Raw genomic sequence first — 25,625 nt, 5'->3', positions numbered from 1 at the left:
CAGTCATCTGGGTTGAAAAAGGACACTCGAGTTCAAGCGAGATTGTTTTTACAATGTAATACAATCATGTGAACAACAGCCGGGAGGCCCCCCCCCCCCCTTTTTTTTTTTTTTTTTACCTAGGAGCCAATTACCCAAGATGCAGCGGATTAAAGCATTTTTCTCCCCGGTGGATCGAATTATGGGGCTGGCAATAAAAAGGACAAAAGCCAACTTGGAAGTACTTCCACAGAGAAGCCATCAACAATATCGCTAAACAAAGGCAGATGGCTGCGTTCATGTGCAGGATTTCTCAGCGTCACGCCGACGCTGAGTTGCTTTTGCACAGAATTGAGGAGATGCGACAGCGCCGCTCAATTTGGCCCCCATTTTCCTTCGGTGCCTTTTGTCCTTTCCGACTTTTTAACAGTGCACCCTGACGGCATTATCTCCTTTTTCCTTGAATGTGCTTATAGATTTGAAATTTATTTTTGGCTTAGTTTCACTTCTGTGATGACAGACACTTCCACTTTTAGCTAAATTCAAGTGATGACAAAATATCCCGCTTTTTTTTTTTTAAACTTTTGTGATGATGAACAGCCACAAGTTCCCATTGTCACTTTTATTCCTGATGTAACAGCGACAATATTTTCTCATTTTTCAGTTTATTTCTGTGACGGGCAGTTGGGACATTTTCATGTTTTTAAATGTATTTCTCTCCTGCCGGACGGTTCCATTGTTTTAATTCTGTTCTCATTTATTGATGTAATGGCACGTCGGTGTGAGTCACTTTCTCCCTTTTTACTTTTACTTGTTTGTTGACAGGCAGTAGTGGCATTTTCCCATTTTTAAGTTTCACTTTCGTAATGACAGACGCTCACGACATTTTCTCTTTTCGTTTGACTTCTCCGATGCTGGACAGTCAGCACATTTTCATTTTGTTTCTGTAATGGACAGCCATGACATTTTCTCATTTTTTCCATTTCACTTTTGTGGCGACCTCTGACTTTTCCATTTTCACCTGACAGACAGTTACATCTTTTTTTCATTTTACTTGTCCAAAGACGGACATTATTTTTTTCGCTCTTACTTCCGGCTTCTGTGATGACGGAAGACACTTCCTCACTTTTTTTTTTTTGGCTTTACTTCTGGCAATATTTCTGTGATTTTGCCCAGTAAAATCATTTCTCCTTTTATTTTTACCCGACACACTAATGGACTCTTTTTTTTTTCTTTTTTTTTTTTAACCTCGTGATTCCCAAAGTCAGTATTCAGATGGGATCCGAGGCAACACAGTAAACGTAAAGCAAATATTGCAGTTGTAATGTATATACAGCGATATCACAAATATTAGTATGTCAGCACAGCAAAAAAACATGACTCAATTGGACGCGATAACACAAAACAACGCATCGGATTCCTGACCGAGTTGAAAATGGACCAATTCAGTACAAATCAAACGTAAAAAAAAAAAATGCGTGAAACATCTGTTGAAGTATTTGTACTTCACTTGCCCCCGGTGGAAAGTGCGTCGTCGTCTAGCGTGAGCTCGCAGGCCCTCGCGCCTGAGGGGCTGCGCCTCCCGCTGGACCGGGAGGCCCCACCCCCGCGCAATCCTCCCGACAGCTCATTACCACTCAATTAGGCAGGTGTGCCCCCCCCCCCCTCCCCCCCAGTGGAACATCCCCCCAGAAAGAAACAACACACTTGAACGCCTCACGCCTCTTATTAGGACTCCGCTGAAATTCCATAACTGGCCGCAAATATGAATACGGATGCATTTGGCTGCAATCGGACAGGAAATTGTCAGCCTAATAAAAAGGAAGACATCGGCGTATTTACTGCAGCACGCCAGAGGGGGGGAGCAACGGTATCAAAATATCATCGTCGTCATCGTCGATTTCAGGACCGTCTGATAGATGTGAAACAAAATATCAACGTTGTGACGTTCCGAATTGTTTTGTCTTCAACATTCTGACCTTGCCGTTATTTTGGATGGCAACATCGTGTGGTGTGCGATTCGTTTCTTGTCAGTCAGAAAACGAAGGAGGGGCAAAACTCAAGTTCCATATCTTGGGAGTTTTTACATGAATTTGAGCAAAAACCGTCATCCCGTTCTAAAAAAAAAAAAAACTACTTCAAGCCGGTGCAAATGAAATAAATCGCAGTGATTTAAATCTCTCGGAGCAGCTCGCGCAAACAAAAACACAAGGAAAATGCTGACTCTCTGGAGAGTCGATTCGAATCGAGATGAAACGATCTACAAATGTATTTAATAAGCCTGGCCAGGAGTCAAACTTGGCATGTAAATGCGGCGCCGATTCCATTTGGTGGGCGAGCGCCATTGTAACTGATCGCCTGCAGACAAAGCGGGGACGCTGCCAGTTTTCGCTCCCCTCTAAATTTCTCGTCACCCCCCCCCCCCCCCTCATTTTTTTTTTTTAACCCTTCTGTTCCGTGGCCGCATTTTAGCCTCAAGTTCCCTCCCGAGCGATGGCGATAGAGTGGGCACGGTACGGCCTGCTATTGAGATCCTGTCCCACCCGGCAAACATTCGTAAAACCGACTTTTGACATCATATAGCAATATTGAATCACAAAAAAAAAAAAAAAAAAAAAAAAAAGAAAAATTTGGTTCATCACAATTTGGCATTTTCCCCAATCGGACTGTCACAACAACGTTTGTGCACCGGTACTGCAATGTAATATGAAATGATATCGTTTGCTTTCCCCACCACACGGTCATCAGTTATTATATTGATATCAGTTCAGAATGGAATTTTTTTTCCCCCTGTCTAGTAGACCGTCGTTATAACAAAAACTGACTATATATAGTTATAAAAAATGTATAAGTTATAAACTTATACCTTATAAAGTTATGAGTTATAAATAACTTGTATGTTCGTATTGATTAAATGATCCAATACAACCAGATTTCAATATTTTGCCCCAATTTCGTCAACAGTAGTATCATCAATTTGATTATCAATATTGTACCATGCAAGAAAAATGCGCTACACCTTGATAATATTTTCCAACTGGCTTGTCATGATATTGATACTTGAAGCACATTTATTTATAATGCATCAAAAAAAAAAAAACAAAAAAAAAAAAAAACGGTTTGTAAGAATCCTGAAATCAAAAGTCAAGCATTCATAATATCCTCACTTGTTGCGTGGAATGGAAAACGATACGGTGTCACCCTTTTTGACTTTTTCCCGATATTTAATGTCGGTGTATCGATATTGTAGTGCAAGAAAACCACATGCCACATCGTGACCGATATTTTGTCACTACACGAATCGGACTTTCAAAATGATACATGGGGATGACGCGCCATTTCTCTTCAGTCGTTCCCCCGCCCTTTCCTTCCCTGACTGCGTTTAGCCTCGTGATCACTTACCGAGCAACATGGAGAGACGAGATGGGGGGGGGGCAGAGGGGGGGGGGCACTTCGCACAGAGTGGCGCAGTGTGGCAAGGAAGGAGGAAGAGGCGGGAGGGAAAAAAGGAATGCCGGAGACAAAACGGCGGTGGCGGAGGAAGCTCAAGGTCAGCGTGAGGACGCCCGAGCTCCGACTGCTCGTGGTCACTAATCTTGCCCCCGGTCGTCAATTAGAAAAACTTCCCCACTTTGATTTCATATTTTTGTGGGGCCACTAAGCTGTCGGGGTTGCCAAGGCGCAGTAACAATGTGCAGACATTTGAGAGACGCTCGTCCACGCCGTCAACGAGGCTGAAATTCACCGTTTTCCCCTAAAGCGAAAGCAGGACAACAAAGTCAAAAAAAAAAATGTATATATATATATATATAAAAAAGCAATGTCTCTCTCGTGCCTCAGCGTTATCGTGACAAAATACAACTTTTGGCGTCGGCGAACGCAATCTCACTTCATAGACCATGTCGACTCTTTTGCTAACCAGAACCGCAGCACAGAAACAATCTGTTGAACAGTCATAATATCATACATCACATAACAGAGATTTTGTCCTAGTGGACAATCATGTAAGGGGACAGCGAGCAATATTCTGATTATCTCATCTTTTATTCAGATAAAAAAAAACCCGATAAGTGGTGCTGGTACAGTATTATTTTGGTCTGCACGGGGTCGCCGAGCTCATGTTCTACTGCAGTTTCTGTGACTTTGAATGTTTATGGCTTTAAAAGGCGGGGCCCGGCCCGGTGAGTGACATGGGTTTCGGCAAATGAGAGTGTAGCATTGGCTGACTGTTCACTGGATATTTCGTTAGCCAGTCAATGTTGATAGTATCAATAATGCATCACGAGGGAAACCATAATTTGAATTGATTAGCGCAGGATTTGCATGAATGCAATTTTCACCAGCAACGACTAAGAAGCTAGCGTACTGTATGTTAGCTCGACTCCAGTGCACACAATCCACAGCGTGGACGTCGTTGACCTTCCGACTTGACTCCAATTGCATTGCGAAGCGTTAAAAACAAATCTTGCGTCCTTGTCTGACATGCGCACTGCTGATGGTTTTTTTTTTTTTTTTTTTGCTAGCAAGCAGTTGTGTAGCTCGGTTCTGACTGCAGCCAGTTGGCAGTGGCCAGTGTCTCCTCCATCCATCCTTGGCTTATTTCTGACCATCTGCGCCCCCGGTAATTAACTGAGCTCTTTCATAGCCCGTCTTCCTCATCTAGCCCCCCCCCCGTCTCCCCCATCCTCATCATCATCATCATCATCCTATATGTGACCAGAAGGTGTGCTAACTTAAAGCCTTTTTTTTTCCCCCTCCCTTCTCTAATTTTAGTCGTGACTGCGCACGTCAGGGCAGGTTAATTCAAAGTGGCGAGCTGAAGGATGCACCCGGCGAGTGGCGATCAAATTGCAGGTCAAAGCGCTCAGCGGTAAGAAAAACAAGCCGGCGGTGATGCTGCAGAGTGGATAAAAGAAGAACGCGGAGAAGGGTGGAGGAGGCGTTGGCGTTGGGGGAGGGCGAACGGCATTGAGAGGAAGGACGGGAGGCAAACTGGGCCAGCATGAACACATCATCCCGAGCAATTAGAGTCACTCACACAATACATCAATACATCAGCCGATGTTTACTGCGCGGCGGGAACTAAATAGCAAGACGCTCGTGTGTTGTTTTATCTCGCCACACGGCGTCCAATATCATTCGCGTAGGAGTGGCGGAAAATATCCAGATCGGCTCGTGTGGCATCGTTTTTTTTTTTTTATGATACAAACAGTGCGGTCGCTTATCGAGATGTGATTTGATCAGAGCGAGGCAAAATATTGATATTGCGACGTGCCGTATCGTTTTCTGATCCATTACAGTATCGACAAAAAAAAAAAAAAAAAAAAAAAGCATCAAATGTTGATTTTACGATCTGGGAGAAAAATAAGGATCTTAAGTGAGAGTGGGACGAAATATCAATGTTGCAGCGTACCCTAAGTGTGAAATATACCTAATATCCAATTTCAAGATTTTATTTTGCAGTAATAGAGTATCAGTTGCTTTCGAATAGAGTATCAAATATTGACATTTTGGGTGTCTAATTGGTGGTGGACAAAATATGGATCTGATCATTTTGTGTTGGGTTTGCAGTGTCAAACAATCAAGTGTCGGATTGCGAAAGCATGACAGAAACATCCGTATCATATCTTTTGTCTCTTGAGACAGTCTGGACACACAAGCATCAAACGTGGATATTATGCCCGTCCGTGTGCGTGGTGAGTGAATGCTGTGCGCCATCCCCATCCCCATCCCCACCCCCGCCCCCCCCTTTCCCATCCTCTCCCGCCTTTGTTATTGCTCTTTGTGCAATGCTTTGCCTAAGGAGCCACATTTCCTAGCAACAGCCTGCCACTGAGCATTTGGCAGAGCTTCAACATTCTCTCTCTTTGTGGGAAACGCCAGCGCTGCCTGCCTGCCTGCCTGCTTCTCTCTTCGAGCTGCGCCACCAGTCGTGATGTTGAAGATATTGATGACGGTGATGAGGAGGAGGAAGACGACGACGATCCATTTCCATGTGGCAACCGTCGACCACATGACAAACACGACACGCAGCGCGCGTGTCGTAATGATCATTAGGTCGAAAACGAGGGTGGGAAGGAACTGTTCACTCATTTCTGGCTCGCTTTGCAACCCCCCCCACCCCCACCCCGCTCGCCACTCAGCCACCCGCCCGCCCTCAATTCAAATGCCACAGAAGCTATGCCCCCTCCCTCACCGTTTAGCTCAGCTGCCAATTGATAGAAAATGTGCTGTGCTTGCTAATGAGCTGTCGAAGCTAAAGTGAGGGGGCAAATCTGGGGAGGGAGGGGGGGGGCGGGGGCGGGGGCTAGCTTGTTCGGGGAGAAACAAAACAAAACATCCTGGTATCGATAGACAACCATCAAACTTCGTTATTTTACACTTCAATTGGAGTGGGGCAAAATATCGCTATTGAGATGCGCATTATTGTTTTCCAGGTGCAATTTTTACGCGGGAGGCAAACTTATCGATATTGTGATCTACCGTATCTTTCGTCAATGACTAAAATTCTGATACATGCTACATGAAATTTTACACTTCAACTTTGGGATCAAAATCGATCTGATGAGAGTGGAAGACACTCTCAACCTTTTGATTTTATGCTATGGAACAATATTAGCAGACACTCGTCAAATATCAATGTTATGACTGTCCAATAAGAGCGTGACAAAATATCGCTATTGTGATGTAGCATATTATTTACCTATTGCGACACATCGATATTATGACTATCCAGTAGAGGTGTGCTAAAATGTGTTGATTTCATTTTGAGATAGAGCATAAATGTACGCGGTTCTTACTATTATGGTTAAAAAAAAAAATCTAAGTTGTGATGTAGAGTTTCATTTTTTGGATGGAAAAAATAATGTCCAGGCAGGCGGGGAAGCGGCCGGGTAAGAAGAGCTTACCGCGATGTAGTAGACTTTGGCTTTGGTCGCCAGGTCCCAGTTGCTGTCCAGGTCCAGGTGTTGTTCCTTCTTGTAGCATTGGGCCGCGGCCAGGTTGGCCACCAGGGACCTGTCCGCACATCATTCCATCAATCAATGTTATGGATGCTCTTCCTGTTCATCCTGTCAGTTTTTACGCATTATGAATTGATTGCAAGTGTTGAATCTAATCATCTCTGGAAGGCTCAACTCTCAGAGAAGTGCCGTAAAACTCCTCCTGCTAACTCACTCTGCGGGAGCCGTGCGGCATTACGTCGCCTCAAGACTGAAAGTCTGGATCCTTTCGAGAAAAACAGTGAAAACTGCGAGTTTTGGTACAAAACGGATCACTGGAATACTTTGGTGATGAAGGAAGTGGGCAGCAATGAAGTTAAGTGCATGCATATTTATTTTGACCTACTACACCACTTAGTCAGCTCCACATTTTAAGGTAATACATTTGATTGAACATGATTTTTTACTTATAAAACATCTTTGTTTTTGATAAACACGCAGGCTCACTATGATACTACATTTTAATGTTGCTCATGACTTTTTTTTTTTTTTTTGAGGTGGTACTTTCTGTGTTTAAAAAAAAAAAAAAAAAAGACCTCTGTTTAGACAACTCCGACGCATCCTGTTCATTTCATACAAGTGGAAATTTGGGACACAGTTGAGGTTGGGGTGGCGTGGTGGAAAAAAAACCAACAAAAAAAAACAAGTGACAACACTTGAGTCGCGAGTGGTGATGGCGTTGCCGAGTCGGGAGGGGCTGACGTAAAGAGAGGCAGGTGGCATTATCTTAACACGGGCCATTAGGTAGCAGCCCCTCCTAAGCGGCCCCTTTATGAGCCGCCTATCAAAATGAGTGCGACAATCAGAGCTACTTGATGAGAGCAGGTGCTGCGGCACAAAGAGCGCCCGCCGCCTTTCACGCCGTTACAAAACCGAAGCGTTTAAGGGGAAAGGGAGCCCGAGAATTTCAATGAAGAAAGACCGGATTATACGCGGCGTTACAAAATTCCAGGAATTTGCAACGCTAATTTACGGGCATTAACAGGAACAGGCTAGTCGGTTACGAGGAAGATAAATCTTCATTATATGTGAATAAAATCCCACCAATTACGCCCAATTTTTTACTTTGTTTTCAGTCATTTCCAACTTCCTGGATTAAACTTCCGCTTGAAAAAATTTATCAAATTTTTTAAATACAAAAAAAAAAAAAAGAAAAACATCACAGGAAATGTTTTCCCCTTTTCTAAGTCTCCTCTCTTTAAAAACAGACCAACTGAATTGACAAGAATTTATCGCTCATCATTTGTGTTTTTTTTTTCTCCTTTGTCATATTCAGAAACCAGTAAAAAGATTTCATTGGAAATTTCCCAACAAGGTGGAATGAATGAGAAGTTTACCATTTCTGGAAATTCATATGCAACCATGAATATGAATAAGTTAGCATACTGTATTACCAAATCTAGAAAAATGATTAACTAGTTTTTTATGCAGTTGTGAAATATCAAGCGAATGTTAGCAAAGCAACCCTATCAGTTTTTTTCCAAAGACTGAATTCCCCAAATCCTTTAGATCCAACTAATTCCTAGAAAAAAACTCCTCCATAAATGTTTGGATTGAGGTCCAATTGACAAGAGCTCTCGGATCTCTCAGAAACGCTGGCGATCGGCGCCCGTCAGTTGGGCGACCTTTGCCGGAGCCCGCTGAGCCGTCTGAGGAACACCTGTAAGAAATATTCCGCCGCCAATCTCCCCGGACGCGCCGTGTGACCTTTTCGCGCGTCACGGATCGACATCGGACAAGCAGGCCAGGAGGGAGCGCCGAGCTCGGTGGCGAGCGCCATGACTGACACCTCGGCGCTGACCGTTATATACGATACGGCATTTTCCCCGCTCTTAAAGTTTGATTTCACTTATTTAACCTTTATTTCTCCAGGTAAGGAGCTCGAAAGCTGAATCTCATTTGCAGGGTGTGGAGTAAAACCAAGCAAAATAAAAGCGCATCCAAATAAACTGTCCCCTGTGACGTGCTTGTATATTGGATTACCTTAAAACATAGTACATGATAAAAAAAAAAAAAAAAAAAAAAATGTGGAAAACGGCCAAAAATCAGGTTTCGCAATTATGAATGTGCAGCATTCCTCACTAACCTTTTAAATGATAACATTGGGAGGAACCGAGAGAGTTTGTTGCAGTGTTCCAGTCGTTTAGGGCCTAAAAGTGGATCATAAAACTGCTGCCTCAGAGAGTGAGGGTGGTGGTATGCACGGTGAGTAGAGAGTGAAGATATGGTGAGGTCTTGCCAATGACTGTTTTCTCGAGAAGCACGGACTGGTGCATTTGTCTTTGCGCTTGTTTACGACAGCCTCTCAAATTATCCTCACCACGCCACAGGTTCCGATGAATGGATGTTAATTCCGAACGCCTCGCGGAGGAGTAGGTATTTGTAAACGGACAAACTGGGAACCGAACCTCCATGGTAGGGTTTGTGGAAGACATAAATCATTTAGCCTGCCAGCTAACGCGGGCTCTACAGTCGGCGGCAACCCACCGGTTGTCGCCGGTGATGCAGGCGGCGCAGGTGCCGGTGGGCTCCTCGCTCTGCTCGTAGTAGCGGGCGTCCACGTGCGCCTCGTCGGCCTTCTTCTTGAGGATCTCGCCGAAGCGGTCGGTGCCGATGCAGCCGAAGAAGGTCGCCACCTTGTGGGGCTTCTGGATCATCCACTGGGGTGGGGACAAACAAAAAACAAACCGCATTAATCCAGGAATTTGCGCGTCTACCCAGGAAAACACGCAGCCTGCGATGTGTTCAAGGGGCCATCGTAAACGAGGAGACCGGCGTGTGCACACAAAGGCGCCGTTGTCAGTGGAGAGCTGCTGGCTTAAAAGCAGGCTGACGTCCTTGTTTACACGAGTGGGATCATTCAAGACCTCATCCTCACTTACGCAAACACCGACTCTGTTTCTGTTTCTATCTGAATGCACTCAGTAAACTCATCGCCCCCCCCCCCCTTTTTATTTTTTACACTTACTGTACAGAAGGAGATATGTGTCAGCCTCACGAGATTTGATGAAGTCTCTCAACATTTATTGGTCTCCTGACATGAGTCTCGCAAAAGATGTCTTCAAGTCTCATGAGATTTGCCCAAATTTGCCGAGATACGCTGAACCATTTTGGCATTTGTCACTCGCGCTCCGTTTGAATCGCTCGCTGACATCTGCGACGACTGAACTTTTTTTTCCCACTCTCCAGATTGAGCAGTGCCGTGAACGCCTTTTTTTTTTTTTTTTTTTTTAAATTCTGATTCATATTTTGAAATGTTCGCTTGACCTACAGTGTGTCGTTTCCACTCGTGCTTGAGTTCGTTAGGCCGATGACATCCATTCACTCCACGCTTCCCTTCCCTCCGCTAGAAATGAACCAACATGCAAATTGGCGGCGAAAGCCAACAGAAGCGCACTCTTCTTCTTCTTCTCTTTCACCTTCTTTGCTGCAGGCGCTTCGCACTTATCAAGGTCAGCCGCTCGGGTACACGTCGAGTCCAATCCGATTCTCCCGTCGCCGTGATGGGCCCCCCCCCGTCCAAGGTTGGGCCGTAAATAACGACGTGTGCCCACCGCTCAGGTGGGAAAACATGACGCCGCCACCCCCTTCCCCCCCGGACGTCCGCCCACCCCTGTCCCTCCGATGACAGCTCGGTGAATCACGGCGGCGGCCTTCTTCTCGTCCTCATCATCACCCTCCTCCTCCTCTTCCTCTTCGCGCATGACCCTCGGCTGTACTCTCGCTGCCAACTCAGCTTGTCATTTTGCACGGTCGTTATCAGCCACACGTACACTAACATGCGCATGAGCGCACGGCGCACCCACGCAGAGGAAAAAGCCTGACGACCGCGCGCAAGATCCAAGCCGCCTTCCCGTAACTCACAAAACGCAAAGCGGCGAGCGATCGCAAGAAAGGTGTCTGAAAAGTCGAGATGGACGTTTCCACCCCGGTGACCCAACGTCTCCATTCACAGATTAGCCGTGAAAATGTTGCATTCAAGGGTCGCGATTTGGGTGGAAGTGTTCTGTGGGAAGTGCAGATGGGGAAATTGTGTGCACCTTCCGACTGGAATTAATTGGGCAGAGGAATGTCAACATTTTGTTTTGCATTTTCTTGACAATTTTCCAATAAATGCTCATTAACTACCATGAAGAGCAAACCTTTCTGACCTTTCCAAATTCACCGACGCTGCCGTTGGGACAAGGCATGAAAGCCCAGGAAGCGAGCTTGCTTGACACCCCCCTCTTCCTCCTTTTTCGAAAACGCTGCCATTACGGCACATAAACTGGGAATTTTCTGCTTGGGGGGGGGGGGGTTGGACATGATTTTTGTAGTAGAGCAGGACGTCAGGATTAACCCGATGAGTCAACTTTACTACTTTGCATCGTTTTAACATTTGATGTCGCCTAATCGCTTGTCACGCTTTCGGCGTCTGATCTTCCAATCGGACAACACAAAGAGCCAACTTCAAAGATTGGTAGCAGCGAAGTATGCAGTTTTGGAAATATTCCACAAAGTCTCCACACAAATTGACTTGGAACTGAGGGTGATTGAATGAAAAGGTCCCACAATCAAGCATATTTATATATATTAAAAAAAAAAAAAAAATGTTTTGTGCACGTCGGCGGCCGAATGAATGCGAGGCTGAACGGGTAAACGTAAAAATTCTCTCCAAAGCGCTTTCGGCATCGTGATGGTGAAGATAAAGCATTATATAAGATCAATCCATTTGATATTTACATTGCAACGATTGATCGCTGCATGTATTTTTTTTTTTATGTTGTTTCGCGGTGTGTAGTGAGATTTTTCTCATGCAAAATCCACATCGGAGCTTTGCCCCAGCGAAGGTTGCGTTAAGCTACGCCGTTGAATTTCTATGTAGATGACGCCCTCCCCCCCTCCTCCCCCGGCCGGGGTCAACGTGTTCGCGAGTTGTCGGGAATCATTTCTGCGCTATTAATGATGCAATTCTGATGCAATGAAGCTCGAGCGGGGAGGCAGGTTGATAAAAGGCTGGCAAACAAAGTGGCGCCTTCTGGAAGTGGCCAGGAAGGCCTCGCGGGCATCTCGCCAAGCTAAAAAAAGACAAAAAGTTTCCATTCACCGGGAGCATCCTCCTGAGAAGAGCACCGCTTACATTCATTACAGCCGGGAAGTTCACATTTTCCACTGAGGGCCTCCGACTGAAAAAGGACATTTACGCTCTTTAATGAGCTTAACGCGCTAGTTTTGGGAGTTTGGGAGGAAGCGGAGAAAATCCAAGCAGGCGATGAGGAGATTCAAACCCCCCAACCTCAGAACTGTGAAGCTGACGTGCTAACCACTTGGTCCACCGTGCCGCTTAAGTAAAAACATTTCTTCTTGGAACATTCAAATCCGTCCGCAATTTTACACCTCGGCCATTTTGTCTGAAACGCAGCCTGGCGGCTGCGGCGGCGACGGGATTTGAGGCTGACGTTGACGAGCTCTGGCAGCTTCCATTAAGTCACTCTTTTCCGGAAAGTGCTGCGCGGGCGTCAAACACACCGGCCCGAGGATTTTACAGTCCATCAGGTAACTCGTAGGGACCGGAGAAGAGAGCCCTCCGTGCCCCCCCCCCCCCCAAGACTCCTGATCAACAACTCCAATCAGTTCAATTTGCGCCGTTAGCCGTGTTGAGGATGCTCGACCTCAGCTCGCATCCGGCTCAGTGTTTAGTGATCAGGGTCTAAGACTTTAGAATCCCGGTGCTCCCGGGTCTTGCTTTATGGCCACGAGTGCCAGATATTAGCCGGTGGCCACAAACCGGGACAATCTTGTGTCAAACAGTCTGTTTTTGTTTCGGAAATCATTCATTCCCGCCGAACGTTTGTTGTCATGCTTTACGGAGAACTCTTGGACTCATATGTTTGGCTTACGTGTATTGCGTTCCAAGAACAAAAGGTCCAAGTCTTTTAAAGTCCTGGTGCTTCTCCCTCTTGCTCTTTGAATGGGAGAGCAGGATATTAACCGGCGACCAGAGACTAGATGCCATTGTTACCGAGTCCCAGAGAAAAATCTGCCAGCACCTACTGGACAACTTGCGATGTCAAAATGCGGCGCTAGTTTTACGCCGGCTCCTTTGAGTAGACTGGACTGGTACTCCTCTGATACCAAGTCCCTGAGAAATATCCTTGGACACCAAAGGGGCGACTTTCCTGGTCTTGTTTTGAGGTTGCGAGAATAACAATGTATATATTTCCACTTCCCATCATAAAATGCAATTTTGCCTGGTTCTTGGAATTGAGGGCTGTTTATTGTGCCCTTCTAATCACGTGTTTATCTTAAAACGTCACTCCGTGGGTGATGCAGGGTGCACGCTGCAAGTCGAGAACGACGCACGGGACAAATAAAAGGATGGCGGGCTTCTGTCGGCATACGGAATGAGCGCGGTGGATGCTCAGGGATCAAAAAATGCGCATTTGCGGGGATTGCGAATCGCCATTTGCACACTTGCCGGGGACACGATGCAGCTCTTTGGAGAAAGGACGGTGGGGAATGTTTGGAGATGATGCAGAGAAAGGGCCAAAATGTTATTGCAACTCGAGTTATTAGTTACATAGTGACTGTTTTGAGAAAAAATATATAAGAAAGTACATGACTTACGAGTGCTCTCGGTTGATTTTTAAAAAGGTACGTAAGGTACTGCCCTGGCATGTGCGGGAGGAGAGCAACAGTCACCGATGCACACGACATTTACACCGGATGGGACGAAAGAGTCAAACACGTAAATAGAACATGAAAACACTCGCAGGGAACTGCTGTAGGCCACAGCTCACGCACAGGCAGCGCAAGCCTCACTCTGGATCCCGGACGAGCGAGCGCGCGGAAAGGTCGTTAATCCAGCCGAGCGACAAGCAGACAGCAGACAAAAACATCTGCGCTCCCCATCGTGACCTTTAACAGCGTCTGCACCTTGACTGAAAAGGCGACTTTTTCACTTCACTTTTTGACAAGCGGGACTACTCGGCTTTGGACGAGAGTCGTCCCCCCGGGTCCCGAATAAAAAAAAAAAAAAAAAAAAAAAAAAAAAAAACTCCGCTATCCAGTTACGGGCGTCTCTTTATGTCCTCTGCAGACTTCCGCGGATGGAAATATCAACAACGAGCTTCTCCGCTTACGTTTGTCTGCACAGGTAAGCAAGAAGTAGGGGAAAAAAAAAAAAAAAAAAAAACCAACAACTTAGCTGCCGTCCGACCTTGAGAAGGACGCCGATCAATCAGCTGACTCTCGCTCTGCCGCAAAAGGGGCTCTCATTGCAATAACACGCCGCCTAACATACTACTTGCACACTTAAAAGGGAGGATAGTTTATGAAATTCATTAAACAGAGGACTCTACATTTTAAATTAGACATGCACAAATAATCAAAACTCACTGTAAAATGACTTCAGCCATTTGAAGATAGTTGCTGAAAACGTGCAAAATGAGAACTAGTTTTTGCAAATTAGTTTTAAATGTAAAGCTTTTTTCAATTACTGTTTCAAATTTGGACAAAGGTATCATTTAAAATTTTTGTATTTCTTTGAACTAATTGTTCATTTTTCTAGTCTATTTGTTTTGATATTATATCACTTCAAAAATTGGGTCAACATTTTTACAATCGTGTTTATTTCTGATGGCTGGGTCGGTCTTTTTCTATTTTGGAATTGCGTTTTCGCATCCCAGGCGTGGTTCCTGGACGCTCCAGATCCGATGAAGCCAGAGTTTACATGTCATGCATTCTCTGCCTTGTCCGCAAAGTATTTTTGTATGTTTTCTCGACAGTTTACAGCGAGTGGCAAAAGAGCGCCGGCACCGCATTGTGACACCTCGAAAAAAAAAAGTTTGGATTTATCGCTCCGATTACCTTCCAGATTCCTTTTGGCCGCTGCCGGCGCGCCAGACAACGCCGCCGGGGCCGTCCGTCATTCCCGGCCCCCGACCCCTCCCCCCAGCAATGTGAGCCCCCAGTGATAAATCAACCGCCGCTCCTTCTATCGTGAAAAAGAAGGCAGTCGATGCCGAAACATAAAGAACGGAATTCGTACCATCGCGTCACGCGGATAATGAACGCCGACGTAATTCTAGCTCTCGTTAACGCGCCGCTGGAACCCCCCCCCCCCCCCCCCCCCCCAGTAAATAAACAAATGGGACAACATCTTTACACCTGTGAGAGGGTCAGTCCATCGTCTGATAAAAAAAAAATGCCATCTTTGAGATCGGGAGAGTAGCTTGAGGAGTCACATCGCCTGGAAAAGACGCCGTTTTGAAGTCAAAAGGCAACAAAACAAAGACTTCACTTTCCTTCAAATGTGCCTTCCGAGCCCAAACACGAAATACTGCACTTGCTGAACGTAGATGCGAATGCCGGGAGATCTTGCAGTTTTTGAAACAAATACACTGTACATAAAGAATAATAAATAATAATAAATAAATAATGAGAAAAAAAAATGGTGGAGACTTTCCATACGTGGGATATTTTGCTTATACAATTTTTTTTAATATTTTAAACTATTTTTTTTTAATCAATCTGCTTCCTCTTTTTAAATCATTTGCCATATGTTTTTAAATTTAAAAAAAATGTATACTTGTTTTACACTTCACATTTTTGGGGAAAACAAATTCATACATTTTGTAAAATAAAAAAAGTTACATTTGTGTGATAAATTTGTCTCACATGTGCGAATGTGTTAATAAACAATTATCCTTTTACTTCATTTCAAAACATTTGAACTCTTCAGACGCAAACTTGCCAGTAGGCTCCGCCCCTGAAAGGCACACGACGTGGAAACAGAGCAATTTTTATATTTTAGTTTTGCTGTGTTCAAATTTGTTTTAAAGTGTATGAACGTAGAAATGCAATGGAAGTGCGTGTTTGAGAGCGTAAACGTTTACTTGATGCGGTCTCAAAACAGCCGAACGCAAGTGAGTCTGCAACGTCACGTCTCGCGAAATAAACGACGCTCGACTGTCAAGATAAAAAGAAAACGTGGAGGCGTTTGCGACCTCTCCGCCGGGTCGACCTCCGTGGCACAAGCCAAGCGTGTCTGCTAACTTGTTGCTTTCGCCCGTGTCCACAAAGACCTTCTTATTTCAAACCGTTTCTCACAGCGCTCACCACTTGACTGGCTTCCAATCAACACAGTACTGTAACAGTATATCCCGCTACAGGTGGACATTTCTCAGGAGGGGAACCCCGGTTTTGTTCCACCAGATGATGCGGGGGGCCCTTCTGCCCGGAGGACCGTCAACGTAAATTCAGACGGCGCTATAAATCACGATATAGATTTTCAGCCGGGAAGGGCCGCAATAACAATGTCATTCGACTCGGCCTGGTTGCCATTAACGCGCTTGGCCTCCGTCCACGGGGCCCGTTCGGGGCCCCGCCTGTCGTGTGCGTTTTACAGAACCCGACAAGAGCGATGGAAACGCCACTGACCTATTTAACGCTTGGCACGTTCGAGCAAGATGAGAGCGTTCGCAAACGCTTCCTGAAAAAGGGGCGCCGCTTGCCAGATGTTAGATCCCGGCGAGCCAACGATGTTAATGCTGCGACTTTGTAGACAGCCAGAAGAAGACAATGCGCTCCGGTCAAATAGAACCCCGGTGAATAATGCGATAGCTATTGACATTAGCGCTCGGCGCAACCGGCGAGCCCGACAATTTGATCGAATTCATATGTATTCTCCCACGAGGACGAACCCCGGAAAACTCAGAACGACGCACAGGCCCAAGACCGACTGACCCGGCTCCCCTTCCTCGTGAGCGCAGAAGCGCTTTGCTAACGCTAACTACAACAGGAGACCTCCGCGAAGGCCGGACAATCCTGCTTTGGGAACGGTAGCGATAGTATCGATTTGTGAAAAAATATGAAATCATAGCGTCTCCACCCAACAGTAACGATATCCTCCCCTCGCCTGATCGAATCAAACCAGCTAACATTAAACACTCACCTTCCCTCAAGCTGCCTCACTTCTTTTCAACCATAAGCAAGACCTTAACACCACTCTTAACACCATCCCGTCCCCGAACCTGAATCCCTACGAAACTTGACACCTTCCACCTTCAACCTAACCTTGAACTCACCTTCGTGCAGTTTCACAGGCTGCATTTCACGTTTTCACCACGTTAGTTACAATTCCGTTGAATCTTTAACATTGTTTTAAAACTTTTATTTACGTCCAATTTCTATGTCACTTGACGTGCAATCCTACCATGGATTGACACCTGAACCTCGACCTAACGGACCCTCCCCTTAAGAACTTAGCCTAAACTCGACCCCGAACGGCCGCGATGGCCTTGGCGGAGACGAAAACAATACAAATTGTCAAGCCGCCAAATCCTGGCAGCAAAAATAAAGGAAGAGGCTCTTTTCAGCAGGCAAATGGTCTGTAAAATCCACTCCTCTTTTTTTTTTTTTTTTTTCCTTCCATTATTTTTCTTGTTGCTGCGCCGCCTCCTGTTGGCTTTGGCAGCCGGACGGGGACTCGTTGGCTCTCAAAGAGAAGAACCGGGGGTCACGCCGCTGCAGCGCGGGAGTATCCGCTCCGACTTTTGCAGAAATCTATCCTAAAAGGTCAATAAACGTCGGCGGGAGGATGATGGAGTACGCGCGTGCGATGGGAGTGGAGTACAAGACAACAAATGGCCCGTGGGTGTGATCACGGCTCAAGAGTAACGACCGCGCTCCCCGGCAGCGGTTAAAGCGTTACGAGCGAGGCTCGTTTTGTGGAAAACGTAGTCGGTCACACAGCTGGGCTCAACTCAAATATTTGCGAGACGAGCTAAAAAGCTCATTCTGACAAATGTGCCCTGACTAACGGATTTTTATGATCACAATCACGCAACGCACGAGTGCAGAAAAGAAAAGACAAAAAAAAAAAAATCAAAGACAAATAATCGTTAAAAAAAAAAAAAAAATACAGTATTTGCATCGAGCTACAAGTTCAATTTGCTCGACACGCTCATTGCAGATCATCTTTCCCCACTCAATGGAATGGAAATCGCATCAAGCTTCTCCAGCCTCCCTCCAAAAAAAAAAAAAAAAAAAAAATTTTAATACGCAAAACACAACCCTGTAATATGGTGTTTAAAAACCATACACCAACGAATAATTAAAAGGTTGGAAAACATTTCCAAGTTCATTCATTCACACCACTTTAAGTGACGAAATAAACGGCAACGTCGACATTTTATGCAGAGGATCAAGAATTTACACGTGACTAGTGATATTGGCTAACTACGTGTGTATAACAACACCGCATTTTGCATTATATGGAAAGCATGAAGTGAAAAGAAAGTTGTGAGGCCTTCTTCAATACACGTGTAATTCTTTTTTTAGTTTTGTTTGACAGTAAACTTCAACTGAGAGTGCGTTGATTTCAGTTGACTTGCGTCTTAAAGTTATGCTTGCAAGTTAAACCAGTTCAATAAATACAAAATCGGCCAAATGACTCGCATCTCAGAAAACTTTGCTCACCGTAGGTTATGAAACATTAAACAGCCACATTACCACTTCAGATTCTTTTCCTTCACAATAAATATTTTAGTTTTTTTTCCCTTGTACTGCATTAACGATAAAATCATTGTGTATTTTATCTATGCGAAGCAGAGAGTCCTCTCTGTGCTAAACTGTAAATAACCTTCACTCAATTTTGTATGTCAAACATTTTTACTCAATAAGAGTAAATGTTCATGTAAAAGTTCCAATTTATTTTTGATGACTATTATTATTATTATTATTATTATTCTTTAGAATAGTGCAAACCCATCAGGTTTGTTATGCAAATATGGCACCTTAGCATTTTTATTTAGCTTAACTCGCAATGAACATTTGGCTCGACACGTCCTAGAACGTTTGCAGGGGCTACGTGGAAGCCGCCGCCAGTCGCCGCGCACTCTGCCGACGTTCTAATTGCGGACGACGAGGGGGGAAAACGTTTCTTTTCTTTCTCCGAGAGCCGTCGGGCAAAAATTGCAAACAGCTGCCGGCGGCGGCAGTGCGCAAACGCCAAAGCTGCACTCTGTGACTGGCACGGTTGCAGAAGTTACACCCCCTTAGCAATAACATGTTTGGCGAGGGGAGGGGAGGCCAGACGCCGCGCAACCATCGCATCGCTCAAAAGAAACAAAACAAAAGTCCGGCAAAGTGATCATGAATCGTCCGAGGGTGACGTGACGCAGATAAATACCGATTGGATGGAGCGCGCGGAGCAACGACTAACGGCATCGGCGGACTTCCAGCCGAATTGATACTGTTACACCATCCATTCCATTCTTTCTTAAAGTGTTCCACGTGTCATTGCTGTTAGTCGTTCGTCACATTCACAGTCCGGCATTTGCAAATTCGATAAACTCGCATAAACCGCCAAAGATATTAAGGAGAAGTGCTTTGGCACCAGCTTTTTGCCGAGGCAACAAACTGATTTTCGAATATTGTACGACCGTCCTCGGTCACGTTATGCTTGTGACTACACAAATATTGCATCGTGCTACTCTGTGATTTCAACACGCAGTAGAAACTCCCGAATCCGAGCGCTTCCCTTTGGAGCAGAAATAGCAAACGCTTCGCAGCCACCACCAAACGGCCGAACCCCGACCGTCGTCGGCTCCGCGAGCCGCCCGCTTCCCCGACCTCTAAACGTGCGCTATTTTCATGGCGTAATAGTCGCCGCGACAAAATTCATTATGCTCAAAAGGTCTGTTTTGCTCTCGGAGTGTTCTGTTTATGTACAGTACGTTAGCGCCATATGGAGCCACGCGCGGGGTGGGGGGGGGAACAGCACGCTAGCCGCAGATGGTGGGACGCAAACGCGCTCACATACACATTTGGGTCGGGAAATCTTCTGGTGTCGAAAGGAGATCTTGGACGGAGGAGGAGTCGTCCATTTCTTCAGGCTAATGTAAAATGATTTAGAAATTGGATTCCACTCTTTTAGGATCACCGTATGACCTGCAGGTAGAGCTTAAAGCAACCTTACTGAGACTAGCCACAGATTTGGGGCGCTTTCATCAATTTATGTCATGTCAAGCACTTTCCATTTGAGATACTATTAAATTGCGTGACAAACTTGGTCGTGGAACAAAGTCAACTCGTAAGTGGGGCGCAATTGATTAATCGGGCATCCAATTTAATAGGCCGATAACAGGCACAAGACAAATAGATGTGAGACAAAATTAATGACATTCAAACAATCCACCACAAAATCAAGAATCTGGAAAACATTTGTCGTCAACTTGATCAAATCGTAAAGGATAACATATTGCATAACCTGAAATGTTCTACCTGAAATCCATATCTTTATTGTTGTAAGGGTTAAGGAATTAAAAAATATATATATATATATTATACATTTCATCAATTAACCGGGCGATTAATCGTTTATCGGAATTGTAGCCTGCCAAATATGGGCAACGGCCTGAGCGGTAAGTGAAGGCACCACTGCGTGGACGTCGGGTCACGCCCCGATGACCTCAGGGCGCCCGGTGACAGATGACGAAGCGTCCGGTCGTCTTCAATCGAGACGGATGACGGAGCGTCCGGTCGTCTTCAATCGAAGGCTTTTAAGCGCAGAGCGAGGCGAGGCGAGGCGAGGCGAGCTCATTACGGCGCGGTGAATCACCTCCCAGGAGCCGCGGCCGTTCGCGCGTTTGTTTCTGTGGTAACACGCGGAGCGGAGGAATGGCCGGCCGGCCGGCCGACGGGCCCCGCGAAGGCGACCCTCCCGTTCGCTCTTCCTCCGCTCTCCGGATTCTTATTTTTTATTTTTTTTGCACTCTCCCGCCCACTCGGTGCTGAAGAGGCTGTCACAGCGCTTGGCCTTTTGTTGTGGAGAGGCGAGCACAACGTGTCCTAGTTAAAGCGAGCGCCCCATCTGCCCCGCCATAATTACACAATTATGCCGGGAGGATCCGTCATTAGTTCCTTTGTGGCGGCCAATTTTGCTAAATACAAAAGACGGTCTTCGGGTTTTGTTTTTTCTTCCCTTTCGCTACGCGGTCTGAAATCACCCTGCGGGAGCCGGGATTAACGGCTAGCGCGACAAACCGAGACAAGGGCCAACAAAATCCTCCTGACCATACCGAACGACGCCTGTAGTTGTGATGAGTAAAGCCTGGTGGAGGGAACATTCGAACCGCAACCTTGGCGACAAACCATTCATTGAAATCCTGATTGGAAGCCCCAAACCCTTTGCTTGAAATCCTAACCTTGGATTGAAAAAAAATCATTTGAATCCTTAAGTCTGTCTTAAAACTCAGATTTTAAACTTCAACCCAGCCTTGAAACCCAAATCGAAATCCCAACTTTGACTTGAAGCTCGAGTATGAAAGCCGAAACCTTGTTTGAAACCCTATGCCAGGCACCAAAGCAGACTTTAAAACATGAACTCTGGCTTCAGCACCTAACAACACCCTTTGGAACCCTAATTGAGGTCAGAAGCCCTTATTTGAGAGTCTAAACCTGTTTTTAGACCTTAAACAGTTTACAACACTGACTGGGGTTTGAATGTTCAATCGAAAACCGTCGCCTTGTTTTCAAATTTGAAACGGAACCCTTGCTAGAACTACTTCAAGCACTCATTTGAAACCATTTGGCTGTCTTGAAAACGTCCTCGGGGTTGTGACCTGTAACTTTTTCGTCCGCTTTGTGTGTGAACATATACGGCGACTGCCGTCAAACCAGAAAGCCACTCGGGCTTGAAGACGCCGCCGAGAGCTTTTTTGGCTGCGCAGTCACTCAAAACTCTCACGGTGCTAAATTCAAACTCTAATTATGACATATTATCTTAATTGCCGGGGAGATGCGAATCAACGCGAGGCAGGAGGAAACACGCGGTGGGAACCGAATCCGCCTGGTTTGACATGAGAGGCTGTCATAATCCTAGCCGGGAGCGCAGGCGACAATTACACCCGACAGACACCCTAATTGTCGTGCGCTCCTTTGCTTTTATTGTAGCCAACAAAGCTGCTGACAGCTCGTCACCAGGCGCTAATCCCGCAGGCCGCTCGACGTCGGGATATGACACGTTGTGTTGTCGCCAAATCGTTGGCAGATACACAATTACACTGTGTCATAGCTATATATGGTTCATATTTCAGCATTTTCCCTCCTGGATGATAATAACTGGTTACCCTTTGACATTATCAAGCGTCGCCCACGTGCAGAAACGCTCATAACGATGCAAAGACGATCCCCAATGGTCGCGAATTGAACAATTTCACTCCAATTTGTAACCCAAACCAAATTGGAAACCCTAAGACATTTTTTTTCAAACATCATTTGCTTAAAACACAAATCTCAAACCATAACCCTCAATTGAGACGCTAGACCGAAACACTGATCCCATCGAGAAACCTGAATCTGACCAACCAGGCCTCCAAACCTAATTTGAAACAAACCTCGGTTTCTTAATTTTGAAAGAAATGTGGCACAAATAAAAAGAAGCTAACGAAGGATAAGAACACAAAACAATCAAAGGCTCTCCCGTGACTTTGAAAATGCGGATGGTTAAATTGCAGTCCCGTTTTGAAGCGTGACTTGTTTCCATCATATCGTCTTCAAATGAATGTCATTTAATAAGACAAAGAAAAAGCAAAACAGTTGATCGCTAATAAGCGTCCGTCCCTATTTGACAGACGTCCTCTCAACTTTTCAAACCACTTTGCAATCGGGATTTGAATACGACGATTGGGAAAGGAGCGATTTGCTCACTAATTTTGGAAGCGTCTGTTGCCGACGCAAGGGCCGATTGTCAAAACCGGAGCGGCTCCGCTTTGATGGAGCGGCCTCCCATTTTTTCCAGAGGTTGTCAGAGCCGGCTAATTACAGAATTTAGAAAACATCCATAAAATATGATACCGATTGCAGAACTGCGGTTACCATAACTGGATTTAGACGAGTTTTATGGGTCCGTTTGTTTACAAAATGCGGCCTACCCAAAAGCCCGTTGAGGTCCCTTTCAGTTCTGGTATTCACGAACAGATCATTTCCGGAAAAGCAAATATGTTCCAGTTCTCACAGATGACTAATTATAGAATGTGGCATGCAGACCTTTTGGAAGCTTCTGATTTTTGACAGAAAATAAGAAGACCGTTTGAAGAAGAGTTTGGCCAGTGTTCACCAAACCACTTCAACAAAAAACAACCTCGCCTGAAAACACTGCAGGTCCCCCTTTTGACCCTGGTAGTCACTAAGAGGCACGGCAACTCCAATCAGTCCCGGAAAAACTAATCTGCTCCAGTTCTCACGGATGGCCTCTTACGTTATGTGGCATTCAGACATTTAGAAAACGTCCGATTCCTAACAGAAAATGAGATGAATGACTTTTGGACCAAAGTTCCCTCTCTATTTTAAGTTTTCCGGAGTGGACTTGAGGACTACGCTTAAGGTCCTGAGAATTATTTTATGGCCTGCACGCACAACAACGCAGATCATTACGGTTAAAGCTAAATCCGTTCAGTCATTGCTGAGATACTGTCAAAAGTCCAGAATTACTTGATCTTGGTATGTGTGAAGATGTGACGGACTAGTCCGTAATGAAAATCCTGGAGTTCCCCATTTGACCTGGTATTCTACAGCGCCTAATCAAACTGGTCATCTAATCTGTTTTTTGTTGATTCTTTGCTCCAGATCACACTCCTGGACGTAAGGTAGCAGAGTACCCACGGCGGATGGGATGTTGATTTTGAACTTGGAGATGATTACGTCAGTAATAACCTGATCTTGGGAATAGAGTTGGGGCCAGAGTTGCAGGTTCACTAAATTTCAAGATTGTCGCTTTCTACAAGTTTGAGACTACTCGAGCTCCGTTTTGTGGTATACAGTCTATCATCAAGACAACTCTGATCTAGACTGACACTGGGCATTGTGTTGGAACCATGATTACTGGGCTATGTTTAAATTTTATATGTAGATTTGTCGTCAACAAAAATCATTTACCCTGTGAACAGTCTACGACAGACATGAAAGCTACGATCCATCCAGGAAATGCAAATCCTGTTGAAGGGTGCTTTCGTACTCTCATGGGGAAGGGAACCCTATGGGCAAGATGTTGAGGATGCAGGACCTCCTTCAGTTTTTCCATTTTTTTGACAAAAGGGACCTTGTCTGGGAACCCTGAAGTTCACTTTAGGCCTAGACTTGACCAGGTCCAAAAATGATTCAATTTTAACAATTGACGTCTCTTTGCCACGCCAGGCGTGGGTATGTAAAATATGTGCGTCGGCTCAAATATAAGTGGTAAATAGTAAAGCAACCTTCACCATTCCCAAGAAAAACCTGCTCTTGGGCATTGCATTGGGGGTGGAGGAGCTCCTTTATCTCTGAAGTGTCGATTTGTCAACAAAATCTAACCCTAGCCCGAGGACCCTGCAGTTGCCTTTCGGCCTGGTGGTCTAAAGCGTAAGACACGACTGCTCTGATCGGTCCAGAGAAATCAAGCGCTGCTCAGGGGACACTTAAGTACTCTTGGGTGTGAGAACAACCTGAACTCCGTTATAACCATCTTAGTGTTTCTACGGTAGGTTGTTTAACGCGATCTGTCCGTGCCCCGGTGACCTCGCCATCAATCCGTCGGGGGCAGAGGGTCTCAAAATGGAGTCCAATAGCTTCGGTGAGAGTGCTGTAACTTAATAGGCTTTGCTCACCCATCAAGCGACCGCGCTATTTCCTGCGGCTGTTACAGGCCAAAGCACAAAAATAAACGTTCCTTTATTCAACGCTCAGGCGCAAAACACCCTCCACCGCCACTTTGTCCACCCCCCGTTCCTTGTCGGGATGTCTATTACTGCAGACTGCTCGGCTCGCCCTCCAGAAAAGTAAAAGGTTGGCACTTTTTGTGCAAAGGAGCCATTTGTTCAGGTGAAAAGGAAACTTGCATGGTAAGCAGAAGCCGGACGGTCGCGCGGGGGGGGGTTTCAGGGAGCAGAGGGGATCCCACATTAATCACACGGACTGTACAGTGCGAAGATCTTCATTGAAGAATAATTGCCGAGGGGCTTTATGTACAGTTACGTCCTCTCCCCGTGAGGTAAAAGCGGGCAGTGGCGGAAGAGGATAATCGAGTAAGAGGATCATACTAAAATGTTTGCTGCTTCAACCTTTAACTTGGAGCTTAACCCTGACCTCGGATTGCAATCACAAGTTAATTGCCTGATGGTGAGGGGGCGGTGGGGCAGGATCTACGCGGCTACACTACAGCTGCCGTTTGGGGTTTAGGTTCCTTGCGAGAACTGACACGTGTGCAAGACCGCCAAAGAAAAGACACCACAGGCGAGTACGTCTATGCTGTTAATGGAACCATTCATTGACTCAAATTATTGCGTTGCTTCGGATCGCCTCTGCGTTAAATGAAATGAAAGGGATCTCAAATTCGCAGCGATCAAACTCCACAAATCATTACAGTGGTTTACAAAGCTGAACTTCAAAGACAACCTGGGCGAGACCCGCTTCCACACCAGCTTACTGGAAAAGCTACTTGGCAGTAAACACTTGGATCCCATTTACAAGTAGAAGCGTCTACCGCAGTGAACAACTACATTTCCTTTTTGAGCAATTTTTTTGTGTCTGGCGGCGTCCCATGAACATTTCAGAATGTAAAATATGTGCCTCGGCTTCTATTAAGTATGGGAAACGCTCAGTTAAGGCACGGAGGGCCCCGTGTTA

At 45.6% G+C, this 25,625-nt stretch overlaps 1 protein-coding gene across 6 annotated transcripts in view; it reads right to left on the bottom strand.

Annotated features, from left to right (window-relative positions):
- The window catches only part of LOC133495157 (adenosine kinase-like), an 83,396-nt gene that overhangs the window by 35,951 nt on the left and 21,820 nt on the right, over positions 1–25,625 (bottom strand). For 5 of the 6 annotated variants that reach the window (XR_009793499.1, XM_061809444.1, XM_061809446.1 and 2 more), the window contains exons 5-6: positions 9,468–9,640; positions 6,888–6,996 (exon numbers count right to left, since the gene is read on the bottom strand). Coding sequence is in view for 5 of the 6 variants with exons in the window: in XM_061809444.1 (XP_061665428.1) it covers positions 6,888–6,996; positions 9,468–9,640 (282 nt within the window). In the remaining variant the exon portion in view is untranslated. Of the gene's footprint in view, positions 1–3,411; positions 3,734–6,887; positions 6,997–9,467; positions 9,641–25,625 lie in introns of those variants that run through there. The other variant, XM_061809445.1, reaches the window with a different exon arrangement.

This window comes from Syngnathoides biaculeatus, chromosome 22, assembly GCF_019802595.1.
Source record: "Syngnathoides biaculeatus isolate LvHL_M chromosome 22, ASM1980259v1, whole genome shotgun sequence".
Classification (NCBI taxonomy): Eukaryota; Metazoa; Chordata; class Actinopteri; order Syngnathiformes; family Syngnathidae; genus Syngnathoides; species Syngnathoides biaculeatus.
Note: the sequence above shows the minus strand (reverse complement) of the source record. Positions and strands in the feature narration are given on the sequence as shown.